A 22505-nucleotide genomic window follows, 5' to 3' on the forward strand; every position below is an offset into this window, starting at 1 on the left:
AGAAAGGTAGTGAATGGTTTCGGACACTACCTCATGCAGGTTTTTTTTACCAAACAACATATGAGTATCTGCTATGCAATAATGTATATGAGTTGTACACTATGTTTTTGTGGTGCAATGTGGGATTGTTTGAGTGCACTAAAAATTGTCCACTATATTTTTTAACACTGTCACAAAATGCCAGAACCACAAAATAGTGCACTATATGATGAATATTTCACACTAGATTGGCATCATAAATTCATGTGTACACACTCAAAGGCCACACTACATTTTATACCTATTGTAAGAATCCTAGGAATAATATTTAACCAAAATGCACAAATTAAATTAAAAACAGGCTCATTTGTCAATGGTTGGCTGATGGTTAATTTTCCTTACATTTTTACCCACATTAATCTGAACTGCTAGTTAAAATGGTTAAATCACTTTGTGAACATTTACACAGTTATAACCTGCATTTTCTGTCCCCTTAAACGTTTTCTAAGGCTACAAATAGTATGCATGAGGCTTTATTTTTTTAATTTTTTTGAATAGTGCTACTGTAGTAGTTTTCCTAAAGAACCATGTTATAAAGATTCTTGTAAAGTCCTGGCCAGGATTTACAAGAACCTTGAGGGCTCTTGACAGTTCAGTGAGGCTTGTGCGTGCCAACAGACAGTTGTTTGTGGCTCATTTAGTTAAGAAGTCCCTTCCATGGTGTCTAAGGGCTTTAATCAGTTGATGAGAAATCTCAACTTAGACTTTTCTATTCTCCCTTCGACTCAAAGTAAACAAGCCAATCCATGACATTTCGTCAAAGCAGAAGAGCCGCTGTTTTTGTCCTTGTTTGAATCACGCTCTAATGACCATTAATCACTTTGCTCACTCAGGAGCTGGTCTTATCTACCTGCAGGCAGAGAGATGGCACTGATAGCATCTGAAAACCCAAAACAGGGCTTGCTTGTTGTCATCATCCCATCTCATCCCCGTTTTAAGATTACAGCTCATTCAGTCGTGGCATTGGAGAAAAAGATCAGTGCAGATTTGGCAAGTGTCTTTTTAAGCCTGGCAAAGGAAAACTGGTTTTGATGTATTGTTGTAGACAAGATGTGGCAAATGCAAATGCATAATAGTTACTGATTGGAACCTGGTTCCTGAGGGTTATGATATCTATCGTTATAAGGAATGGCCTTTTGCAACACTTTGTTGATGTTTAGCACTCCTTACTGGAGGATTCCAGAGTCTTTTGTACACAACACTAAGACTTATTACACCCTAGGAGTGACATAGCTGAGGGTACTACATCTTGCTATACTTTTCAATAATTAAAAAGAAATATTTTATTACTCACATATTTGCATAGTAATATACAATATATGAACCAACTTCCTTAATCACAGATTCAGATGGCACTTCTGAATTTTTCTGTTTGTTCTGGTGCTAAGAAATTCACAGCCACAACCTAAAGCTAGACTGTGCTAAAAACAAAACAAAACAAATTGTGCCTGAGTTAGTGAGTGTGTGAGAGAGTGAATGTGGTTTTACTGAATGCTTCATTTAAATATCTTATTTACCACTTTATTATTGGAATTTGTCATTCCTCCTTAAAATGTGCTCTGGAAGAAGCTGGCAAATAAGCTAATTTCAGTTTCCTGAATCTGTGACATTTTTATATGAATAAATACATACCTAGATTTAATTTATTATATGTTGGATTAATTTATATATATTTATTTTAGTATATAATATTAATTTATCCCATACATTCTATTGTTATTTAAACATGCCTATGAATACGTTTCTTAATTATATATATATATATATATATATATATATATATCATTATCTGTCACCACTTATCCATTTCAGTCTGGAGCGTACCCGGAATCATTGGGCCCAAGGTGGGAAGGGGGAGCCAGTCCTTCACAGTGCGACACACACGTTCACTCACAGCCTCACACCTATGTACACACAAAACTCTTCACAAACAGTCACCTGGAGCAGGACTTGAACCCACAACCTGCAGGTCCCTGGAGCTGTGTGACTGCAACACTACCTGCTACACCACCACTGCTGATATCCCTCCACATTTTATTAGTTGTGTACTGGGAATTACCTGGGAATTAAACAGTAATATGTGATTTTTTTTTTATCTGAAACTGAACAGTATTGTATACATCCTCATTTTCTGCAGGCAAGGTATAACCCAAGCTGCAAGTTTAAAGAGCGTATCGAGGAGAATGGCTACAACACATACGCATCCCTGCGCTGGAGACACGGTGGGAGGCAGATGTTTGTGTCTCTGAATGGCAGGGGCAAGCCTAGGAGGGGTCACAAAGCTCGGCGGAGACATCCATCCGCTCACTTCCTCCCAATGTTGTCCACATAACTCCCTAGTTAGCATTGTCTACAATGGCAAGAATATTATTCCTGCAGAACCCCCTCACAGGACTGCTGTAGCCTGTTTGTAAATTTGCTGGGGTTGTTTTGATGTTTGTTTTGTTTTTCTAAAAACTTATGTCTTGGTTTTCTTTTGGAATTGTCATATAGTATGTTAACTTATTACTTCCTGGTTCATAGCTGGTTCTATAAGGCTTCTAATATCACGCATAAGCCAGTATAAGCTGTATTTAAGTTAATGCTGAAAAAACTAAGCATCTTTTTTAAAAAACATATGTTGGCATATGGTATTCTTTAAAGATACATATCATTGCATCCAATGAAAAACATATATATCCAAAATAGTAACTTTATAGGGGAAGGAGATTATTCTAAGAAGAATACAATATTACAAGCAATTTATGGAGCATTTCAATTGGTCTATTCATTAACAGAGTGTGAAGGATAGCTGCTGCGTTCAAATGGAAGATTTGTGTTTTTCATTGAACATTGACAATAGGAAAATGAAGACCCCAGTGTTATGTGGCACAGACATGTTTACATATTGTGCAACAATGCCCACCTAAAATTTGTTATTCATTCTCACCACTTTAAGGTGGAACAACTGTGGACACAAACATCCACTTCACTGTTTGCTGACAAGTAAAAAGCTTACACAATTGAAACATTGATGCAACTAATTTTACATTAGAGCTGACATAAAAAATAGGGCAACAATTAACATTTAATTTGAAGATTTTCTGTAAATAACATTCTCTGTAAAAGTACACAACAAAGACTTATATGTACAGTAAACATCATATCTCATATTCTGCAGTAATGCAGCACAAATAACCAGTGGCTAATCAAGATAATCACACTAAAAAACTACAAGTACAACCATTGGCTCATGAGTCAATGAATGCTCTTTTTTGTTGAACTTTCTACTTCTACACAACTTTATGAATAAGTGCTAGTATTTTTCTGCAGTAGAGTTAACATATTTGAAAGAAACAACCGTGGTGATCATCCTGAACTGTGGGACTGCACTAACTACCATATGTCTTCCTTGACATGACCTATATTCTGAAATGATGAAAACAACTTCATACGGCATAATTGAAGGCTGTTCTGTGTTGTATCATATGTTCTTTTTCTTGTGATGTTTTTAATTGTTCAGATATTTTTGTAGGTGTGTGAATATGGACTGGACATTTTCTAACCAGTGTGATATTGGGACTAGTATTGCAAAGGTTTTTGCGCCCCTAGTCAAATGACATATTTCAGATTATTTCATAAGTGAAAATAAGTATACACAGTTCTGTATATTATGGTGCACATTCTCTGTATATTGGCTTAAATGCACCTTACTGGAAATGTACCAACAAAAAAAAAAAAAAACCTAAAAAAACCAACAAATTAACAATAAGGCATGTTTGCAATTTCATGTTTATTTTTCTTCTAATATCTTAAAAAAAGTTTTTAAAACTAGCTTATGATTGATGAATTAAACAATAATAAACATAAAAGGAACAATCAGTCATTATCCAATGATTCCTTTCTGTATGTAACAGCACTTATTCTGACACCTAGTGGTCTCAAGGTGTCAGGAATCCAACACTAAACCTATTTTAAATATGGCTACCCTGTGTGGTGACCCATTCTTTGGAGAATAAACTGATTTTTTTTTAACAGTTTTTAATTTTTTTTATTCTTTGCAGCATAAACTGTTTTTTGTTTATTTTTTATTTTTTTCGTTCAGGGATTACGAATCAATTTGATATTTAGTTCTTCACAGAAAAAAAAACCACACAAAATAGTAAGTAATCATATTATAAATAAATATTTGCTATATTGGCTATTTGGGTGGTAGAAATTACTAATTGCTTCTTTAAACAATGCATTTGGCTAGGGGTATTCTAACGTTTGCATTTGACTGTGTCCTTCATCCACTTCTGACCTGTCAACACACACTCAAAGAATGAGGGTGGTCGGGTCAGCTTTAACAATAAACACTCCCCTGAACACGTGTTCCTGTGAGACCATGCACACATGGCTCATCCATTATAACAGAGGACTGGATCTGACAGCTTGTGTACTGGACTGATTCTACAAACCATGTTTTCTATTACGTTGTTCCTATTAAGTCACATTAACATTTTTTTGCCTTGACCTTTTGCAAATAGAACACTTAATATATTTCAACCTTTGAATCCTTCTGTCTGCAGATGTCTTTTCTGTGCTGAGCCTGATCAGGAATAATCCGTCAGAAACAGAATCTCATAAATTCCCACATACATGACATTTCTTTTGGTGAATGCACACATCTTTGACATAAAAAGAACTCAAGAAATATCATACAAAAAGGTGATTTTTAACTACAAAAAAAGGTTATAAACAAAAGTAAATATAGACAAAATATATGAGATCCAGGTGAAAGATAGCATTATCCTTAAACCTGAAAGCAATTATAAAGTAGTTAGCCAATAGCTACAAAGATAATGCACTATATTATTTTACTATTAAAATGTTGTATTGCTTAAATGTTTTCTCTCTTCAAACTACAGCCCACGGGCCATATATTTATATATATGTATTTATCCAGCGTGTTTGAAACACTGTCCTAATTAATTTCACCTTTTCCCTGCAATGTCCTGCATTCATCTGAGTCCACTAGATAGCACACTAAAGACGAGTCTATTAGGTCTACAGATATTCATTCGTCACATTTGCCATTGAGTGCTACTACCCTTCTGGAGTCACAGATCACTACAGTGTGATCTAACAATTTGCTGGTTTAAGACGTCACACATAAACAGTGCACTTTTGTGGAAAGTGCTGCTTTAAATGCTATATTGGTTTTGTTTAGAATGTGATACAACAAGCAGAAACAAAGAAAAAAATGTTAAAAATACATTACAAAATCACATTCACCCATAAACTTAACATAATTAAATGAGTCTGGCATTTCATTTATATTTATATTCAAAATAGGATAAATAATATAAATATAAAATATATATTAAGGTAGGTAGGCAATCTTTACTTCTTGTGTTTCATGTGTAATTTATATATATTAGTTCCCACTCCCCATAACACCCACCTCTGGGCCCGCCTGTCAGTTTTAAATCACAGTGTGGCCATTAAGCTGAAAAGTTTGCCCATCCTTGTCTTACAATAATTATAAATCTATTTCTATAGAGATACTCTCATGCAAGTGATACATCCCTTATTACTAACCTTTTAAATCTACTGACACAACTCCAAATTGAGTGGTCACAATGGTAGTTGTATGCTATGAAAATAAGCAGGTGAAAAGTGATAAAATAGACCTCTTGGACCCTATAAAGGAACTGAACTTCTGAACTGAAAGGGCAAGACAGGAGCTCTTTTTTGTGTCTGAATCTTGCTGCATGGGTGGGAACAGGGCTTTTCAGAGCTCTGAGAGCAGTAAAAGGACAATAAAGGCTGCCCACCTATAGTTTCATCATGTGAAATGAACTGTATGCATGTAGCGTGCTTAGGGTTTCAAAGAGCAACAGACATCCAGTTATTGATTATAGACACCTGCTCATCTGGTAAGGCTTTTCACTAAAGGTTGGAACATTTCTACCAGGTTTTGATTGCATCCTGCCATAGGCACACCAGTGAAATCAGCTAATGGGTTTAGATTATAAGATCTGGATCACAAAACCCATTCCGTCTCATACTAGATACTGAATATTGCTTCACAGTCCAGTGCTGGGGAGATTTATAACCCATTAGCCAATGAAAATAAATATTTTAATTTGTGTTGATTTCATACGCCCCATTTACTCTCCAGAACTTTTATTATGTTCTTTTATTATATGCTGTTCTATAATGAAAAATTGCAAATATTCATGACTCTTTCTGAAGAAAGGGAACACAACTGGACTGGATTTCATCATAATTTGTTTTAAAGGCACATTTACACTGTTTGTACTTTTAGTGACCTTATTTATTTATTTGAGTATGTAGAATGAAGGATATACAATATACAGTGCTTCCATAGAAACTAGGTACTATGCTCAGATGGGAAGACTGGAAGGTTGCTAGAAACTTTGACTGTAAAATGTCACAGATACTTTATTATAATATATTTAGAAAATTTGTCATAGTTTCAGTGGAAATTACACTTAATACAGTTTACTTGCTTTTATACAGTCACACAGCCCAACTGTAAAACCATTTAACAATGTGACGAATAAATGCTATACGAAGGCTAAAAAGGTACTTGCTGGCCTGCATTACAGCAGGCAGTGCCCTATATTTATCCCATTTTCTGCCTGTCCTCTCTTTGATAGTCGAAGTCTCTTTACTCCTGTCCTCGCCCCCACAACAGTCCAGGAATCCAGTCTACTTTTTCTTTTTTCCACTCTTGGCTTTAAGGTAAGGCCATTTGTTTATGCCAGTCCTTTGCTCCAAAAGCACAGAAACAAAATGAGGAGCCTGTAATTATCATTGTTGCTCTACTGTCCTGTCAGTTCCCTCGCCAGAGAGACCAGAGTGATCTCTTGGCAGTGCTGAGGACACAAGATCAAAGCTATGGACCTTTGATCAGCAGCAAAAACTCCCCCTGAAAATCTCCCCATAGAAAATCAAGGTGGAATGCTTGAAAGAAGACTAGTGCAACAGGGACACGGCCAGTTCTGCAACTATGTCTCTGCTGCTTTAAGATTGTGTAACTGAAACTGCAAGATTCTCAACTGTTAATATCTAGTCAATATATTCAATATTTCTCATTCTGAGATTCTTGTAAGTGTTTTATAAGATTGTTCAATCTGCATTTTATCAGCCTGGTCTCAACGGGAATTGGTAAATACTTCACTATGAGAGAGTTCCCAAGATTTATACAATGTGTATGAGATAAAGCTAATACTTTCTAAGTGTTTAAGTGATTTTCTGATGCAAAACCTGCTTTAACCATAACAATGACCATAAACTATATCCTAAACTGAACCCTAAGCTCCGGATATTTAATATATTTATTAATTCATTCATTGTCTAAAACTGCTTATCCAGTTCAGGGTCACAGTGGGTCCAGAGCCTACCCGGAATCACTGGGTACAAGATAAGAACATACCCTGGAGGGGGAGCCAGTGCTTCACAAGACAACACACACACACACACACACATTAAAACACTTTTGAATCACCAATCCACCTACCAACATGTGTTTTTGGACTGTGGGAGGAAAACTGAGCACCTGGAGGAAACCCACGCAGACACCAGGACCGGACTTGAACCCAGAACCTTCCTGGTTCCTGGAGCTGTGTGACCCTTGGAGAAGCATCATTTTAAAATATGTCTTTTTATTGTTATAGATCAACATCATAATGAGGAATATTAGCATATTTGTGTTAGACAAAAGGTATCTGTTTTGCAGTGTATACACATGGCCTTTGCTGAACTCCCATGACCTTGGTAGTGGCAGATGGAAAAGCATTCCATTGGGAAATGTCAAGTAGCTCTCTCTGATTCAACACATGAAGCCATGACACCTTTCAGACGCAAGCCACAGTTATGGCAGCATTACAATATGCTTGGACCTAATTAGATTCTAGTCCAGGATAACTTCATGTAACTACCTCCAGAACAGGATCCACACTTGTGTCTGTTTTTTTTACGTAGACCAAGGATGCCTCCCTGAAGGCCCGATCCAATATCACGCTGATGCTTTAAGTTTTTTTGAGGCACCACGTCTTTAAAATCGGCAGATGTATTCCAAGGTTTGAAACCGACGTTTTTGAATATCAAATGGCCCAAAATAATTTAAAAGAATGTTGAGTTTGTGCACTGCAAATAAAATCTTAAATCTACACAAACACAGATTTTCAATAATGTTATGACCACCTCCATTTTTCAACACACACTGTCCATTCTCTCAGCTCCATTGACCATGCAGGAGCTCTACAATTACAGACTATACTCCATCTGTGGCCCTTCCCTCTTTGACCCTATTCTTCAATGGCAAGGACCCAGTCAAGATCACCACAGAACAGGTAGGATTTGGCTGGTTTATCATTCTCAGTGCTGCAGGGACACTGTCCCAGTGCACTCTGTTAGACACATCTCCTCGTCCTTTTTCCACCTTGTAGAGATAAAGTCAGAGACAGTAGGTCATCTGCTGGTGCACGGTGTGTGTTGATCTTCTGCCGGTCCTTCATCAGTGGACACAGGATGCTGTGGGCTTGATATTTTTAGTTGGTGGACTATTCTCAGTCCAGCCTTGACACTGAGGGGTTTAAAAACTCCAGCAGCACTGCTGTGTCTGATCCATACACACTAGCTTAACACACATCCATCCAAATAATACCAACAGGGTGAAGGTGGATGAATGAAGTATGCAGAGCAACAGATGTACTACAGTCTATAATTGTCTTAATCTACCAGAAAACAATGTTACATGTTTCCAGAATATTCTGGAATATTTAAGATACAGACTGAATATTATTTAATTGCTGGTGTATTATTATTATTATTTATTTATTTATTTTTTCTTTTTCAGAGAGCAAATGTCCTTCTCCCTCAATCCACAGCTGAGGTGCCCTTGAGCAAGGCACCTAAGCCCCAATTGCTCTCTGGGTGTTTGTGTGTGTGTGTGTGTGTTAACTGCTATAGATGTGTTAAAGGCAGAGTTTCATTTCAATTCATTGTACATTGCACCGTGACAAATAAATACATGTAAATGTTTTTCCGTTTACGTTTTTTGAAATGCTTAGAGTGGCCCAGAGAGCTCCAGTTCTGGGGGCTGGCAGACACAGAGGCCCTCAGAACAGTGAGGACCACCATGGATCATTAGTAAATCCCTCTATGTCTCAGAGAGCCCCACTAATCCTCCTATTTGTTCAGAGCCATTCACTGTTCTAAGAATTCCGGATTACTTGTGTTTTGTTACAAAAACAGACAAGTTACTCTGGTGAATAGCCTTGCTTGTCCTTCTCTTCTCTTCTCTTCTCTTCTCTTCTCTTCTCTTCTCTTCTCTTCTCTTCTCCTCAACTTCTCTCTCACTCACACTCTCTCATTAAAATCAAAATGTATAACTGATAACAAGCCAGTCAGTACATTGATGATTTTTGGTTTTGTGTTTGAACTGGGGGATTACAAAATTACTAGTGCATAAATTACTCGTGTTTATTGGCCAAGACCTTTGGCTGATGTACAATTTATCAGCCAGCATCCATCCCAACTTTCAGTGAATAGGTAGAACCACAGTTAAACCAGTTTGTCTGAGCCAGTCCTTGAGCTGCGTGCCCAATCTGACCCCTTTCACTCCCTCTTGCAGCGATGAGGTTTGGGAGCCAATGACCCTGTAGCCAGTTCACCCGTTGTCACTTCTTTTTTATTTCAGTGACAGGAACTGACTGTGCATGTGGACACTGTGACTTTATTTAATGCTCATTGGTTATTTGGTCATTGCTTACCAAGCCAAAAGAGACAGTGCTATTTAAATGTGGTTTCCAGTCAAACAAAGCTACCAAATTATAATGGAGAATAGTATATACGTCCTCTGAGACAGAATCTTTCTAAATTCCATTGCGACAACACTGCTGGCTTCAGCACAAATAAAGAAGAACACTTAATGCTCAAACTGACTGCAAGTCCCCTGAAAAGAACTGAAGCGACAAGTCGCAGAAACAATTTATTTTGTGTCATTTTATTTAAATATCTTCTTTGCTTTTTATTCTTGATAAATAAATGTTACAAACACATATGTAATGATTACTTCAACTGGAGATAAAAAAAGGCTAGTCTTTCATTGTTGCACATTATTGTATAAACAACAGCATACAAGGACCACCACACGAGACCAGTCAACTTTGTAAAAGTACTCAGACCAAAACGATATGACCATCACAGACTGACCCTTGTCAAAATCATTCAGATTCATACATTGCCCATTTGTACTGTTTCAACAACGTCACCAGAACTGACTGTTCACTTGCTGCAACAGGTGCCACTGTAACAAGAGAATGAACGACATTCACTGACTGCTCACCTGTCAGGGGTTTGAATCTTTTGATTGCTGTGTCTTTGAATATCCTTACAACAATCCCTTAACAAGAAATATGAGCAGTGTTAACTAGATTTAAGATGATTTCACTTGCTAAACCCTATTTTTTTGCAGTGTTCTGGAGAGAGTTTTGGCCCCAGCTTCAGGCCCATATTTTGGCCGCCGTCCCAGTTAACATCACAAGGTTGTCTTTGGCTTTTGAGGGACTGGAAAAGGTAGGGAAGTCAGGATGGGTTCAAGCAAAGCTAGAGCTGTGCCAAACCTCTGTCCACCCCTGCCCTCTAAACAAGCGTGTGAGTGTGTGTGTGTGTGGAGATTATGCCCAGAAATACATGCTCTCTGTCTTTTGTCACCATGTGGCCTGTGCTATTTTCCAAGCAATGCAACCAGGCAGTAGCACGCACTGCTTTTTCACAGACTGGAGCTGGAGAGGTATGTTTTTCCTCCCGTGCTACATGCTTTAAGGTATCTTTTCATCACCTGGACACATTTGATATAAAGTTGATTTATGCTGGACTCTCTCCATGGAATTCTATATCGCACACCCACTGAGAAATACCAGCCAATTAGGATTCAGCTCAAACTGTCCGGCTTGTCATCATCTACTTCATTCAGGAATGAAGATAAGACCAAACCGAAGATAACCCTCACTCGGCCGTCTTCTGTGATGTTCCTGTCGATGACAACATCATTAAATGATATTTCAACATAATAATCAATCAGAAACAGACTGTATTTATTTTAATATTAGTGAATTATATCAACATAAAGTAATGTGGTGAAGACTTTGTGGACATTCAGGGTTAGTTATCAGTAACAAAGCTCCAGACAAAACAAAAAGTGGGGTCCTTATCTATAAACTATCCAATTATAGCATTAGAGGATCATCTATCTAATGGATAGGGCTTGGAGATCACAGAGAGAGAGAGAGAGAGAGTGAGAGAGAGAGAGAGAGAGAGAGAGAGAGAGAGAGAGAGAGAGAGAGAGAGATTTAGGGAAAGAAAGCTTTCATAATATTCTATTGATATTGCAATATTTTGTAATATAATAATGTAAAAATTGTAATGTAATTTATAACAAGATTTTATCCCAAAATCATTTTTCAAATATTGACATCATTTAAAAACAGCAAACTTGATCCTGAAATGGATTACGTGAATAAGACCATGGTGAAAATTATGAAAACACCAGTTAGCTTTTAACTCGTCAACTAGTCAAAATTACATAACACGGTAGTGCTGTAAAATGGCTTATAATTCATAATACCTTTATTCTAGGACTTTTTTCTTGGTCTAGGTAATGAGCTATTCCTCAAGCCCTTCTGTGGCTCCATCTTCTGGGAGAATGAGTGAATTACAAAGCTAACACTCACTAGCGCCCTCTAGACACCCTCAGTGTAACAATGCAGATTTGGAAGTCTGGACAATCATTAAAAAATAATAAATAAATAAATAAATATGTTTGTTAATGCAGATGTAGTTTGGTATGAGAACAAAACAGAATGTGTTATTTTGAAAGTGAATGGAAAATTCCAAACATGGGGGAAGATAGGATGTTCATGAACAGTGTGTAGCACACAATACATCTGTGATTAGCTCATGGATATAACATGTATTAAGTTAATATGGTGCCCTCTATGGTCAGGACTCTCTGGGTGTCAGGACTCTCCCCATCACGAGCACAATACTAGCCAGTGTGGACACATATTACCTGGCATAGCAGACCTGGGACATCTGTATTATCCTCAAAATATATTGAGCTGTCCTGTGGTGCTGTATAAGCAGCAGTCTGAAAAGAATCAGTACTAGGCTAATGGGTGAAATTGACAACTACTTTATTGATATAGCTGCATCCCAGTGGCAAAGGGTGGTGCATATGTATGTGTGAGTTATCTGCAAAGAAACACGTCTTGATGACTCATGTACTTCTTTTTGAGCATTTGAGGCTGAGGCCAACAGCAATTTCTGAGGCCATGTCTGGAGCAATCTCTGAGGCTAGATCTGAAACAATGTCTGGGACTGAAACTGGAGCAATAACTGAGGTTAATGCTGAAGCAATAAGGTTTAGTGTTCTGGTCTGAAAAATGTGCAGAACTGACATTTTACTTTACATGTTAGTTGTGATCTACACAATAGGGGAAATAACAAAATAAAACAAGAACATCATTTTGAAAATTACACTTCAGACATGATTTTATTGGAAGAAATCTGTGAAGACACTTCAATTTCTGTGTAAATGCAAGCTAATACTTTCTCAGTACAGACTTTATCCAGGGCAAAAGTTCAGATATTTTGGTAAAAACATCTGGCTTTTTAGGATTGTCACATGTGTACTCATCACCAAAAGAAACAATACCCACTGCTGTATTGTTGCACACCAAAGGACCCCCAGAGTCCCCCTGTTAAAAACAAAGAAATGAACAGATTATCATCTGGCTAGATTTGACTCTCATTAATTCAAGATATGAGAAGGTGACCTATTCAATAAACCATATTTTTTCATACCCAGCAAGTTCCTCCAGGATGAGCTGCACACACCATTCTTTGGCTTAGAGGCTTGTCCCAGAGATCCTTGCATTTCTTCTGGTCTATGATACTGACCTGTGTCTCCAGTAGGCGACTACTTAAGCCTTTATAGGTTCCTTTTTGCCCCCAACCAGCTATGCTGCACCTGGAGTCGGCTTTGATGTCCTCTGGTTTTCGAGGGATGGAGATCCACTTCACATTTCGACTCTTTTTGACAGTTCCTTGTAACTGTGAGATGATCAATATTTGTTGAATTATCATCAAGGTCAAACAGATGTTATATTGCATCAATGTGACTCTTATGATACAAAAGGCCAATTATTAGGCTATTTGATTAAGACAAAACCTTGACAACTCAATGCATGTATTTTTATAGTTGGAGTCAAGTTTTACTTTGTTTAGTTACTTCAACCAAAGTAGCTATTAAAGATGAAGTGGCTGTTTACCTCTAAAAGCAGGATATCATAGTCAAATGAATTATCGTCAAGGTACTTCGGATGCACATGGTAATTCTTCACTTGCATTGTTATATAGCGTTCTTTTCTGTCTTTCAGGTCATGAGCACCGAGGACAGCCGTGAATATCAATTTCCTGTTTAGATGAGCATACCAGATATTTAGATTTAATTGGTGTCACTGCAACACATTAAAAATTTACAGAAACACAACATACCCTGGAGTAACAAATTCTTCTAGCAAGAAACGCCTAGTTGGTATTAAACTACCACATTTTTACTACTTATTAAAGACTAGGATAAATAATGAATGATTAACACATTTATTTGCTCATGACTATTTTGGTATAAAACCTTATGCAACAAATAGCTGCTAACTTATTAATCAAGCTGAAAATATTTAAATAGCTGCTTATTACTACATAATTAAACAGTAACAAGGTTGAATTTACTACTAGAGTTCTAGTTATGATTTTATAATATGCAATAGGCTAGTGAGAGAGAGAATTAATGCAGAGCACAGGACTGTTTGAAACTGATTATAAAAAGGAAGTAAATACAAGTAAATAAAAGAAGAACAGAAGTAAATAAAATAGTGTTTACATGTTACACATCTGTAGTAAATGTTTAGAAGTTGTATGTAACCATTTTATGTTAGTTTTCTTGTTACTGCTTCATAAATTTGTGGAATATTTGGGTTATTACCTCAAAAACTAATAAGTAGTCATCAAGATTCTAAGAATGTACATGCTATCAGTGCTATCAATGCAAAATAAAAATAGTTGTTGTTACTGTATCTCACATTAGGTGATAACAGCTTTTTCAGAGTAATGAGGGTAATTTCCGTAGGAAGTTGTTACTGTATAAAGTAGAACGCATTGATTTTACACAGTCCCCCAACCACATTACTAGGGTTAATTTCCCTGCTTGTTAGAATGGTACTGCTGATGTTAGAACCTTATCTGAGATGCAGTAAATATCTCCTTAACTGTAACCGACCATTGGACTGTTGCTGCTTTGTCTCTGATCCATTAAGTGTTAATTGTTATTTTTTGTTGTTCATATTTTATGCACAATTAATGCCATTATTTGAATAATGGCATTTTAATGGCACTTAAAATTCATTGAAGTAAGCACTCTGGAGATGTCTATATTCGCCTTTATTACTACTTAATAACATAGTAGTAAATTGCCTACAAATATTCTATGTGTATTAATATGCCTCTTGTATGTAAATATTTCCAATTATTATCATAATGAGTAAACATTAAACACTTAATTCAATCTTACTTGTTCCAACAGTGTGCTGCTGTCATGACGAATCTTTTGGACACAAGGAAGCCCCCACATTTGTGCCCTTCACTTGTCTGGACAGACACCATATACGGCCTAGAGTGGGGTTTAGCTTCTGTGCCATTCACTATACCAACATCAACACTGTCTGAAAGAGAAAGACATGGAAGAGTTGTAATCAGAATGCAATATTCACCTCCATACATCCAGGCCATTTGAATCATTCTAACTCCAGTCTAACACTAGCTAGTGTCCTTGAATAGAAACTCGTGTCTCACTTTGTTCAGGCAGCACTTACCAGAGTGGATGAGTTTTGGCAGCAGAGCAGCCAGCAGGAACACAGAGAGGAGAGCCATGATGCACTTCAAAGTGTTCTCTTTGAAGAAGAAAAAGGGTTTAAATAGCAATGTGGAAATCTTCAGTTCCCCAAAACCAGTCTTTCTTATGGTGTGCTCCTTGTGTGTAACACAGAAAGGAGAACCAAAAGAAAGCTTACCAACTTCTGTGACATTGGCAAACTGGCACAAAAATAACTTTAAATTACTTTATATATATATATATATATGTCATGTCATATATATATATGACACTATTAATGATTATGGGTCTGGTGTTGGCCCCTCCTTGAAAAATATAAAAGCAATGAATTATCTGGGGATTTCAGTTGTTGCCTGGGCTGGTGCAGGCTAATTCAGATTAATACTGGTAAGGACTTATTCTTAAATAAAGTAATTGTGTGTATTTCTGCAGCCAGTTCTGGTGTCAGAATTTAATTATTTTTATCCTGAGTTCAGAGTAAACTGCTCTAGATTTAAACATGACATGTAGCAAACGACCTGCCACAGTGATTCTTAAAATTTCTTACCTGTTTGCAAAACCTGAAAGTTTTTCTCTTGTCATTACTCCTTACATGTCATTTCATATTGTGATGAGATCACACACCAAGTCAATCAGACTCTCACAGCTATGAATAATTTCCCACAGACTTTCCACCTAACAACATGGGTTTTTGGACCGTGGGAGGAAACCGGAGTGCCTGGAGGAAACCCATGCAGACACAGGGACAACACACTCCTCACAGACAGTCACCCAGAGTGGGGCTCAGAACCCACAACCCCAGGACCCTGCAAAATGTGTGACAGCGACACTACCTGCAGCATCACTGTGCCGTCCCTCCATTATAAGTCTACATTCCAAAATTGTGTTGATTTACTTTTGTTGAGTTATTTTGAGAATTTAAACGTATTATAATTTAAATAGACCTGTAATGAAAGGTTACAAATATTCACCCCTCCTTCTAGAAAACAATGTAATGTACCTTAGAGAACACAACTGGACTTTAAAACCACTGTTGTACCTTTAAAAGTATATTTTCATTTTGTACTTTTAGTGAAAATAATGTACCTGTAATTTTTTTTTCTGAGAGTGTAGAATTGAGCACAAAGTGCCACAGTGCTGCAATTCTACTGTGAATGAAGTCACTAAATAGGTAAGTCCACATTTTAGATATCATTTAGACATCAGAATAATCAGACATACAGAAAACCTGCTTGCTTTATATTTATGTTTTTTTTTAATGTTTTAAAACATTGCTTTTTTGCTGCATTTAGTTCATTAGCTAAAAAAACAACATTTGAGACAAGAGAAATCATGCTTGAGAAAAGTGCTTTTATTGAGATAAAATCTGCCAAATGGTCTGGCTTTGCTCATTTGTTAAATGTGGGCTACACACAGTCAAGAATAGAACTGATCCAGGGCAGGAATGCAGATATTTTGGCAAAACCATTTGGACCCTGGGGTTCCTCACACGTACCAGTAATGAAGGATGCAATACCCACTGTAGTGTTCTTAAACACTAAAGGACCTCCGGAGTCTCCCTGTTAACAACACACAAGAGCATTAGTGTCCAACTAGTGGTCAGAGGTTAAATCACTGCCTATGAGTGTTACATTTAGGGTTAAGTTTAAGGGTTTTAGATTTAGGTTTTAGATTTAGGTGTTAGCGATAGCATTTAGGGTTATATGGAAATTTATAAGCTTGATTTTTCATATTTTGTGGTGCCAGAAACTCACATTAACATTCACAAATATCATTAGTACACAATTACAAGTGTTAATTATATTTCATTTACATTTTACGAATTGTGTAAATGGTTTGCAGTAAAATATGCTCAAAGTAGCCTTGAGACCAGCAGTAGTTCAGAAGGTGTGGACAACAAGTAGACGCATGATTAATTTGCTAAGTCTGATCAAAACAATATTTATGAGAAGAAACGCATACATCAGCATTTTTTACTTACAAAGCATGCTCCTCCTGGATGAACTGCACACACTCGCTGTTTATTTACATAGTGCTTCTTACAGTCTATGACTCTGATACTTGTTTCCATCAGACGGTTACTTGTGGACTCATTGTCACCGGTTCGTCCCCATCCAGCTACACTGCAGATTGTACCGACTGGGATGTCCTTCTCTTTTTTGGGGATGCGGATTGTTGTGATTGTTGTGCCCAGTGGTACTTTTTCCTTGAGCTGTAGCAATGCCAGAAAGTTTAAACATTACACTGCAACTGCCTCAGTGTCTGTTCACATAAATAGTAATACATTGACTGAACTGTATTTAGCAATGATGAATCTTTATCTTAATGAACCAAGGTCTACAAGTGCACTGCGCCAGTCCAAACCATTAATGTCCCCACAAACCAAAATATGACACCAGGCTGGTAGTGTGAGATACATGTTTTCTGATTCATATATATATATATATATGAATATGTATAGCAAGCCAAACAGGAAATATTTAATGAACTTTGATATATATAGAATGAACATTGATATATATAGAATGAACTTTGATAAGTTCATTCTATATATATCAAATTTCATTAAATATTTCCTGTTTGGCTTGCCATACATATTATATGTATATATATATATATATATATTTTTTTTTTTTTTTTTTTTTTTTTTTTGTTTTACTAGACAGCTCAGCACCCTTGGACAGCACTAACAAATTTGACAAGGTAAGTGAGGACTCCTGGACTCCTGATGCCTGAGTCATCACAAGGGGCTGAAGCTGAATTCTGGATCCCTAGTTTGGGAGTTTATGTTGTGCTTGGAGTTGTTATGGAGGGCTGGTATGTTTCATGGTACTTGCTTCTGTGTTGGGCTCAAATACTGCCTGTACCCTTGCTCAATTACTGCTCACATGGCTGTGTCTCAATACCTATCTTTCTTTCAAGGTCTTTACAATATTTTTAATGATTATTAAAATATGTGTCTTGAGGGATTTACACTGAAGGCAAACATTTATCATGTAATATGATTCAGATTATTGTAAGATTCCTTGGCATGTTCTGATTAAAACTTGGTTGCTATAGTCATCATTTTTGTGTTGTACCTTAAAATTTTAATCTATGTGCCCATTTTTTAACTTAAGGGTCTTGTCGTGGGCCTAAAATTTGCCCGTCATCTCATGGTGTTTGAGTTTATTACTATCATTGCTGTTGTTTCTTACCTTTAAGAGCATGATATCATAGTCCAAGTTTTGCCAAGTTTGGTAAATTGGATGGACATAGTAAGTCTCCACTTCCTTGCGCAAAGCACCTTCTCCTTCGTCTGACAGATCATGAGCACCAAGCACTGCTGTGATCTCCGAGTTTCTGCTGACACCAAATTGGTTGAAGCTTAACTGACTGAATATATTTGGTAATAGTAGCATGTAATGATGAACAAAACATTGCATTAAATATGACATTTTACAATTAATAATATGGGGCCTGCGGGGGGCTGCCTTCGAAGCATCTGTATTGTCTAAAATTTGCCAGACAAACAACTTAAATCTGAAGCATTAAAATGCATTTTACATCATTACATTTGTATTTACATACAGTGATTTAAAAAAAAGAAAGAAAACAACAACTCACTTATAGCAGTGCACAGCCGTCATGACAAATCTTTGAGACACAAGGAAGCCACCACATGTGTGTCGTCCATTTCTTTGGAGAGACACCATATAGGGTCTGGAGTGGGGTTTAGCCTCTGTGCCATTTATTATTCCAACATCAACACCAGCTAAGTGTAAAAAAAACTTGAAGAGCTTATGATCACACACTCTAAATGTCTCTTAAAATATATGTCAATTTACAGCAGATATATTATTGTAGAATTATTGCAGCTGGCTGCACACTAGGATTAATTAGTTCAAATAACATCAGTAAATGCATTTAAGGCAATCAGATTTTTCCCCAGATCAATATGCATATATCACTTTAATCAAAATAATATGTATTTCAGCAGTTTTTCATATTGAAATCAAACAAAAAATGAAAATACACAATGCCTTATACTCAGTTTCAAGCCCCATTTTCAGAAAAGTTTGAATATTTGTTTTATTTTTTAATTATAGTGAAGCTTCATTAATTGACTTTCAATGACTAACCATAGAGGTGTTTGTAAATATAAAACATTTTTAAAAGTTAAATCTGCAAAACACTAAATAAAAGTTAGGACAGGGGCAAAATAATAGTGAAAAATTTATTAAGTATCACATCACACCGTTTTGAAGAATTATGGTCCAAATAGCAACATGTGCTGTGGTCAGAGGAGTCCATGTTTCGGTTTGTTTAAAGAAAAACTAACATTGTTTTCTTTGTAATAAAGATCAAATGAAACATCTCGACTCTTATCAGTGATCGGTGCAAAAGCTTACATCCCTCAAGGTATGTTGGGTGCATCTGTGACCACAATATGGGTGATTTATATATCTCAGAAATTTCCATTGATGTGGTGGCAAACAATGGGTTTTTAGAAATTTATATGCTGCCATCAATGCAATGTGTCATTCTGGGAAGTCCATGGTTATTTCAGCAAAACAAAGTGAGGCCTCATTTTGTACATGCTACAACAACATGGCTTCGTAGTCACAGAGTACATGTGCCATCAGTTCAAATCTGTCTTCTATGGCACATCATGAAGCGCAGAATCAAGCAGCAGTGACCACCGACTGTTGAGCAGACGATGTTTTGTCTCAAGTCAGAATAGGTGAAAATTCTACTTACAAAATTTTAACAATTGGTATCCTCAGATCCCAAATGATTAAGCAGATGTTGTAGCACAGTGAAAAGCATGCCTCTGTCCCACCTTTTTTGGAATGTGTTGCAGGCATCAATTTCTAAATCTGTTAATAATTAGAAAATTAGATCAAGTTGTTCAGTAAGAACATTGGACATCTTTTCTTTGTACTTTTGTCAATTACATAAAGCTTCAAGGGAATTAACCAATAACAGATTATTCTTTTTATTGCATTTTATAAAATGTCCCATCTTTTTGAAAACAAAGTTTGTAATATTCACAGTAAGCAGACCAAGAAATTTGTTCATTCATTGTCTGAAACCGCATATTCAATTCAGGGTTGTGGTAGACCAACAAATGTACAGCAAATCTAAACAATCTTCCAATTATCTTCTATTTAAACGTTACAATGTTTTTGTCCGACTGCCTGTCTAGAAGAGGCATTTGTGCTTACTGACTGACTGACTGACTGACTGATACCTAATTTTGAAACGCACATGTGCGAATAAGAACTGTTAATTCAGCTGTATTTCACAGACAGAACTTAAGGTGGCGCCACTACACCATTACACTGTCTGTTGTTAGTTCAGCTATATTTCACATTCCAGTTTGTGAACTAAATTTGGAACTGTTTGGCGGTGATCAGAGTTCCTCTTTTCCCTGGACTCTTTTTGGGACCTGAAAAATGTGTGTTTAAGTGTTCAAGGGGTCTGAGAGTTGAGAGCTGAATTGGGACACACTTGCGCCGCTTCAGTGCAGTAGGTCTACCATCCACCACGGTACAGCTCAGAGTTTTACTGGAGCCTCGAACAGAAATATGTTGAACGTGGTTGAGGTAATATTTATCATAGCCTCTTTATGTTTGAGAATGTTTTTGTGACCCAGCCTTTTGTTTTTTACAATGTATTTAACAAACAGAAAGTCATCTTGTCTGTCCCTATAATGACATGAATACATGGACACATCTCACCGTTACTGACTTTCTGACAAGTAAATTATATCTGCACATCTTTAGGTTTAACTTTACAAGACAATGGACAAAATCTCCAAATTACTAAAGCCAGAACACCAGAGTGAGGTGTTACTCAAAATAAACGAGACTGTGAATTCGTTACTATTTTATCAGTTGGACCCTTATAGAAATGTAAGCCAATAAATAAATATCTAGTTCCCAGCGATGCCCTTTATTAAGTATCGATTACTTGATAAAATGTTAAAGTGCTTGGTTTTAGAAATGTTCAAAAAAACTTTGCTCATTTGAACAAAAGAATGTAATACTCATCCATTATAAACACAACAATTAGAAAAATTGTACCCTGCCCGGGAGAGGGTCACAGGGACCTACCTCTGGAGCCAGGTCTGGGGATAGTGTCCGACAGAGAGTGCCTGGTGGCTGGGAAGCCCACGTGTCCCGGCCAGGGGTTCATTTCCCAAAAGCATAATTGCTAACTACATTAGCAGTTTACATAGTTGGAACAATGAAGTTGCGATGCAAGTGTTTCTCAAAACAGTCGTAGGAACTATCAAGGTAACTATATTGGTAACTTGCATAGTCTGAACCATTGTTAAACGACACAGGTGTTTCTCAAAACCATAGTTGTAGTGAGAGTTGTGTAGTTGGAGCGGGAATCGAACCCACAACTCGCATGTGTTTCCTCTGGGTGCTCCGGTTTCCTCCCACAGTCCAAAAACACACGTTGGTAGGTGGATTGGCAACTCAAAAAAGTCTCCATAGGTGTGAGTGAATATATATGTGTGTGTGTGTTTTTGTTGCCCTGTGAAGGACTGGTGCCCCCTCCAGGGTGTATTCCTGCCTTACGCCCAATGATTCCAGGTAGGCTCTGGACCAACCGTGACCCTGAACTGGATAAGCGGTTACAGATAATGAATTATATACATATATTTTATACAGGGGTTAGACAATGAAACTGAAACACCTGTCATTTTAGTGTGGGAGGTTTCATGGCTAAATTGGAGCAGCCTGGTGGCCAATCTTCATTAATTGCACATTGCACCAGTAAGACCATGTGCATCCATTGGTTCAAACATTGTATCCTGAAGGTGGTGCCATGTATCAGGATGACAATGCACCAATACACACAGCAAGACTGGTGAAAGATTGGTTTGATGAACATGAAAGTGAAGTTGAACATCTCCCATCTTATTGAGCCACTTTGGGGTGTTTTGGAGGAGTGAGTCAGGAAACGTTTTCCTCCACCAGCATCACGTAGTGACCTGGCCACTATCCTGCAAGAAGAATGGCTTAAAATCCCTCTGACCACTGTGCAGGACTTTTATATGTCATTCCCAAGACGAAATGACGCTGTATTGGCTGCAAAAAGAGGCCCTACACCATACTAATAAATTATTGTGGTCTAAAACTAGGTGTTTCAGTTTCATTGTCCAACCCCTGTATTTCTTTTGTTTTATTTTAAAATATGCATTTATTTTTAATTCAAGTAACATTATTCTTTTTGCTGTTGATTATATATGATAACAATATGAGAAATTTCTCAAATGTTCGCATAATTTTACAAAATGTATGAGTTTTTGCAAGTCTTTTGAAAGCCAGACCAAACACGTCTGGAACCATTGTAGTTTGGACTATGGTGGTTTAAACCAACATGGTTCCAACTTCTGTGGTACTAACAAAGTATGACGGTTTTGGGAAACGGTTGGACTTCAGATGTTGGTTAGTTTAACGATGCATCGTACCACGTTAGTTCATTGATAGCGCCATCGTTGTACGGGAAATGCACACCAGGC

The 22505-nt window shown here is 37.1% G+C and overlaps 2 protein-coding genes across 2 annotated transcripts in view; one reads left to right on the forward strand and one right to left on the reverse strand.

Annotated features, from left to right (window-relative positions):
- The window catches only part of fgf22 (fibroblast growth factor 22), a 36559-nt gene extending 32034 nt beyond the window's left edge, over window positions 1-4525 (forward strand). Inside the window, exon 3 of the mRNA XM_066647907.1 lies at window positions 2177-4525. Within this exon, the coding sequence (XP_066504004.1) occupies window positions 2177-2371 (195 nt within the window). The 3' untranslated portion in view covers window positions 2372-4525. The remainder of the gene's footprint in view (window positions 1-2176) is intronic.
- An 8027-nt stretch (window positions 4526-12552) lies between these two features.
- Window positions 12553-15038, reverse strand: LOC136671992 (mast cell protease 1A-like). The gene is made up of 5 exons (XM_066647922.1): window positions 14967-15038; window positions 14666-14816; window positions 13368-13512; window positions 12901-13149; window positions 12553-12794 (listed from the first exon to the last, which is right to left on the reverse strand). The coding sequence occupies exons 1-5, from the start codon at window positions 15022-15024 to the stop codon at window positions 12639-12641; spliced, it is 759 nt and encodes a 252-aa protein (XP_066504019.1). The 5' UTR covers window positions 15025-15038; the 3' UTR covers window positions 12553-12638.
- Window positions 15039-22505: the final 7467 nt, after the last annotated feature.

Source organism: Hoplias malabaricus, chromosome 16 (genome assembly GCF_029633855.1).
Source record: "Hoplias malabaricus isolate fHopMal1 chromosome 16, fHopMal1.hap1, whole genome shotgun sequence".
NCBI classification, from domain to species: Eukaryota; Metazoa; Chordata; class Actinopteri; order Characiformes; family Erythrinidae; genus Hoplias; species Hoplias malabaricus.

What these genes read in the sequence shown, in the direction of transcription:
- LOC136671992 (XM_066647922.1), bottom strand. Translation starts at nt 15,024, where the DNA reads ATGGCTCTCCTCTCTGTGTTCCTGCTGGCTGCTCTGCTGCCAAAACTC. An exon ending in GCCAAAACTCATCCACTCTG is followed by an intron (nt 14,817 to 14,966) that starts GTAAGTGCTGCC and finishes TTTCTCTTTCAG; the next exon opens with ACAGTGTTGATGTTGGTATA. An exon ending in ATCCTGGAGGAACTTGCTGG is followed by an intron (nt 12,795 to 12,900) that starts GTATGAAAAAAT and finishes TGTTTTTAACAG; the next exon opens with GGGGACTCTGGGGGTCCTTT.